Raw genomic sequence first — 4,319 nt, forward strand, 5'->3', positions numbered from 1 at the left:
TAGCTAGACTGCCTAAGAGCTGTCTGTCAATCATTTTACTAGTTCTTCGAAGAAAGATAAGGCATTCCTTCACGAACTGTCTCTCCCTCTCGTGATTGTGTTTACATTCCTCTCTCATGCCGTCTGTGTGTATCTAATCTAACGTAGCAGACGTAAAAGTACCCTTCTAGAGATCTGTATCTTTCCGAGTCGGGGGGGGGAAACGGGCGCAATGGATTATGGTCGTTGTAGTGAATTACCACGTTTCTGCACTGAACTAGGTTGAATATTTGCTTACTGAAAACTACAACTCACTTTAGCCCAGCGTACCACATACTGTAGTTCCTGACTTGATTTCTCTCGTTAATGATTTGATTTCTCTCTAGAAAGACGGCGCGTTGGGCTCACACAAAAAAAACGAAATGGAATTCAAGTAATTGAACCGACGTCAGTTGTTTAATAACACAAACAAATACAGAAACACTAAATATATACAATGAAGACAAGGTTATTCAGGAAAATAGAACATAGTGCTGCCTAAAACAAACTGCAACCTTGTACTAAATGGTTTTTGAGTCATTTATGCATTTATGTGAATTTAAGTACACACACTTTATGTGAATAAATGAATGTTTTGTTGTCAATGATTAGTTACCTGATATATGGAAATTAGATAAATTAACAAAAATTGAATATCTTTTTTGAGAATACAGAAAGTGCCAGAACTGTCAAGACAATAACTTTAGTGTCTGTTTCTCATTATTACTACAGGACGACTATAATTAGGTCTGACGCCGGTAACATCAACAGTGAGGACAAACCCAGCCTGCCTCTCTCCTTCCACACTGAGTCCAAACCTACAGTCACTGGGTCCTGATTGTGACAGTGGAGCCCAGTTTGCACTGCAGGATCCAGAGATGGCATCAGTGAAGCTGGAAGACTGCAGTCAAACACTGGAGCTGAACGTCATCATTAAAGATGAAGAAGAGGAGGAGAAGATTGGGAAATCTGTTTCTCATGGTAAGAGCAGGTTCTATCTAAGTTCGTTGTTCGTTCCAACATCCCACTCTGCATGAAACTGTTTCAATGAGAAGGTAGATGTTATTTAATGCTACTGAGACTTGCATGGTTTGACACCATTATTGTCAGCATGTCTTTTATTCGCTGGGCTATCTGGAGTGATCAGAGAGTAGACTAAAAAAGCGAAGTAGACAAACTGCCAGTGTTTTAAAGTTCTATGAACTGAGTCTGTGTAGTTACCAACCCTCGTGATAGTGAGTGGAGGATGATATGGCTCATCATTTTGACAACTTTTCCCCCTTTTTAGTTCTTGACTTCTACCCAGTTTTAGAATAGTTTTATTCCCCTTTTGTAATTGTACAGCCTACTTATTATATGAATTCATATTTCTTATGGTACAGCCAGAAGAGGACTTGCCACCCCTCAGAGCCTGGTTCCTCTTTAGGTTTGTTTCCGAGGTTGCTACCTTTCTAGGGAGTTTTTCGTGGCCACTGTGCTTCTACATCTGCATTGCTTGCTCTTTTGGGGTTTTAGGCTGGGTTTCTGTAAAGCACTTTGTGACAACTGCTGATGTAAAAATGGGCTTCGTAAAATAAATTTGATTGACATGTATATCGCACCAACTGACTGGTTCTTCTGATGATGTTCACACAGGAGACCATGTTGAGACATTCTCTACATCCAGAGAGCAACAGCAGGAAGATCACAGAGCTCAGAGGTCTCACCACTGCCCACATTGTGAGGAGATTTTCCCATTTCTATCAAAGCTAAAAAGACACCTAAAAATACACACAGGAGAGAAGCTTTACTCCTGCTCTGACTGTGGGAAGAGTTTCTCCCGATTGGATAACTTAAAAACACATGAGCGCATACATAAAGGAGAGAAGCCTTACTTCTGCTCTGACTGTGGGAGGAGTTTCTCCCGATTGGATACCTTAAAAACACATGAACGTATACATACAGGAGAAAACCCTTACTCCTGCTCTGACTGTGTAAAATGCTTCAAAACATCAACTGAGCTAAAAGTACATCAGAGAGCACACACAGGAGAGAAGCCTTACGTATGCTCTGACTGTGTAAAATGCTTCAAAACATCAACTCAGCTAAAAGTACATCAGAGAGCACACACAGGAGAGAAGCCTTACTTCTGCTCTGACTGTGGAAAATGTTTTAAAACATCAACTGACCTAAAGCTTCATCAGAGAACACACACAGGAGAGAAGCCTTACGTCTGCTCTGACTGTGTAAAATGCTTCAAAACATCAACTGACCTAAAAGTGCATCAGAGAGCACACACAGGAGAGAAGCCTTACGTCTGCTCTGACTGTGTAAAATGCTTCACAACATCAACTGACCTAAAAGTTCATCAGAGAACACACACAGGAGAGAAGCCTTACATCTGCTCTGACTGTGGGAGGAGTTTCTCTCAGCAGAGCAACTTAAAAACACACCAACGTTTACATCAAGGAGAAAAGCCACATCAGTTCTCTCAGACCTGCTAAGATTAGTCACTCCATTACTTAATTCTCATTTCATAAAAGCAGTTGTAACGTTGAATTGGATGAAATAGAACACTCTATTGCAATCCTATTGTTTGTCACATTTTGAAAACAAACACTATAGTCTGCCAGTTGATTGGGCGGTACCGCTTCCCTCTCAGCCTGGTCTGACTCTGTCTGTGGGGAGAGTTCTAAGTGGGCAGCTTAAAAACACACCAACGTATACACGCAGGAGAGAAGCCGTACTCCTGCTCTGTGGATGGGTGGGCGTGTTAACGCAAACGTCTAGCCAAAGGTTGCGTGTTTGAATCTCATCACGGAGGACTTTAGCATTTTAGCTAATTAGCAACTTTGCAACAACTTACTACTTTTTAGCTATTACTTAGCATGTTAGCTTAGCATGCAACTACTTAGCATGTTAGCTAACCCTTCCCCCTTCCCCTATCCCCATTTAACCCTACCTTAAACCCCTAACCTAGCTAACGTTAGCAACAACACATTGGAATCCATAACATATCATACATATTACAAGTTCGTAACATATTGTATGAATAGCAATGCGTAACAGAACATACACATTTTAATTCGTAACATACGATACGTCCTACAAGTCGTATTATACTGAACAAAAATTGAAACGCAACATGCAACAATTTCCAAGATTTTGCTGAGTTAGTTCATAAAATGAAATCTGTCAATTGAAATAAATAAATTAGGCCCTAATTTATGGATTTCATATGACTGGCCAGGGGCGCAGCCATGGGTGACCCACTTGGGAGCAAGGCCCAGCCAATCAGAATGAGTTTTTCCCCACAAAAGGTCTTTATTACAGACAGAAATACTACTCAGCACCCCATCCCCCTCCCCTCAGACAATCCTACAGGTGAAGAAGCCGGATGTGGAGGTCCTGGGCTGACGTGGTTACATGTGGTCTGCGGTTGTGAGGCGGGTTGGACGTACTGCCAAATTCTCTAAAACGACGTTGGAGGTGGCTTATGGTAGAGAAATAAACATTGAATTTTCTGGCAACAGCTCTGGTGGATATTCCTGCAGTCATCATGACAATTGCACGCGCCCTCAAAACTTGAGACATCTGTGACATTGTGTTGTGTGGCCTTTTATTGTCTCCAGCACAAGGTGCATCTGTGTAATGATCATGCTGTTTAATCAGCTTCTTGATATACCACACCTGTCAGGTGGATGGATTATCTTGGCAAAGGAGAAATGCTCACTAACAGGGATGGAAACAAACTTGTGCACAACATTTGAGAGAAATAAGCTTTTTGTGCATATGGAACATTTCTGGAATTTTTTTTCCATTGATTCATGTATTTGGATAACTAATGAACTTAATTGATCTGCTAATTTAAAAAAAAATGTTCTACATAAATTTGTGCTGGTCAACCTTTGTTTTATCGTTTTCTATACAGTAAATATGCTTTTGTTTGATTCATGGAATTCAAAATGTATATGTCTATTTATCTACTAAAAACGTCACTACACCTCCACATCACCATGGGGACAAGCCAATTTGCCAGCCACCAGTATTCTCACTAATGCATATGTAATATTTAAAAAAACTTAGACTCCTAACATAAAGAAATAAAATAAAACTATGTTTCTTTTTTCTAGCTAATCCATTTCACTTTGGTATTCTACATGCAATAGTTTACATGTAGGAGTTAGTCCGTAGCAGGTGTGGGGTTGTTGGGAGGAAAATATGGAGGAAGTGCTGTTTGATTCTGATGGCGCGCGGTGGAGGGAAGTTGGTAAGAATGAATGGAACATGGAGCTAAAAGGCCAAAAGTTGTAAACGAACAT

The 4,319-nt window shown here is 40.6% G+C and overlaps 1 protein-coding gene across 1 annotated transcript; it reads left to right on the plus strand.

Annotated features, from left to right (window-relative positions):
- Positions 1-401: 401 nt before the first annotated feature.
- Positions 402-4,073, plus strand: LOC311118282 (uncharacterized protein; the record flags this gene model as incomplete). Its single annotated transcript, XM_084193110.1, has 4 exons — positions 402-412; positions 964-999; positions 1,401-1,444; positions 1,654-4,073. 4 exons carry the CDS (start codon positions 402-404, stop codon positions 2,499-2,501), a joined length of 939 nt encoding a protein of 312 aa, XP_084049236.1. The 3' UTR covers positions 2,502-4,073.
- Between the last annotated feature and the right edge of the window lie 246 nt (positions 4,074-4,319).

This window comes from Coregonus lavaretus, assembly GCF_964263955.1.
Source record: "Coregonus lavaretus genome assembly, contig: HAP1_SCAFFOLD_48, whole genome shotgun sequence".
NCBI lineage: Eukaryota > Metazoa > Chordata > Actinopteri > Salmoniformes > Salmonidae > Coregonus > Coregonus lavaretus.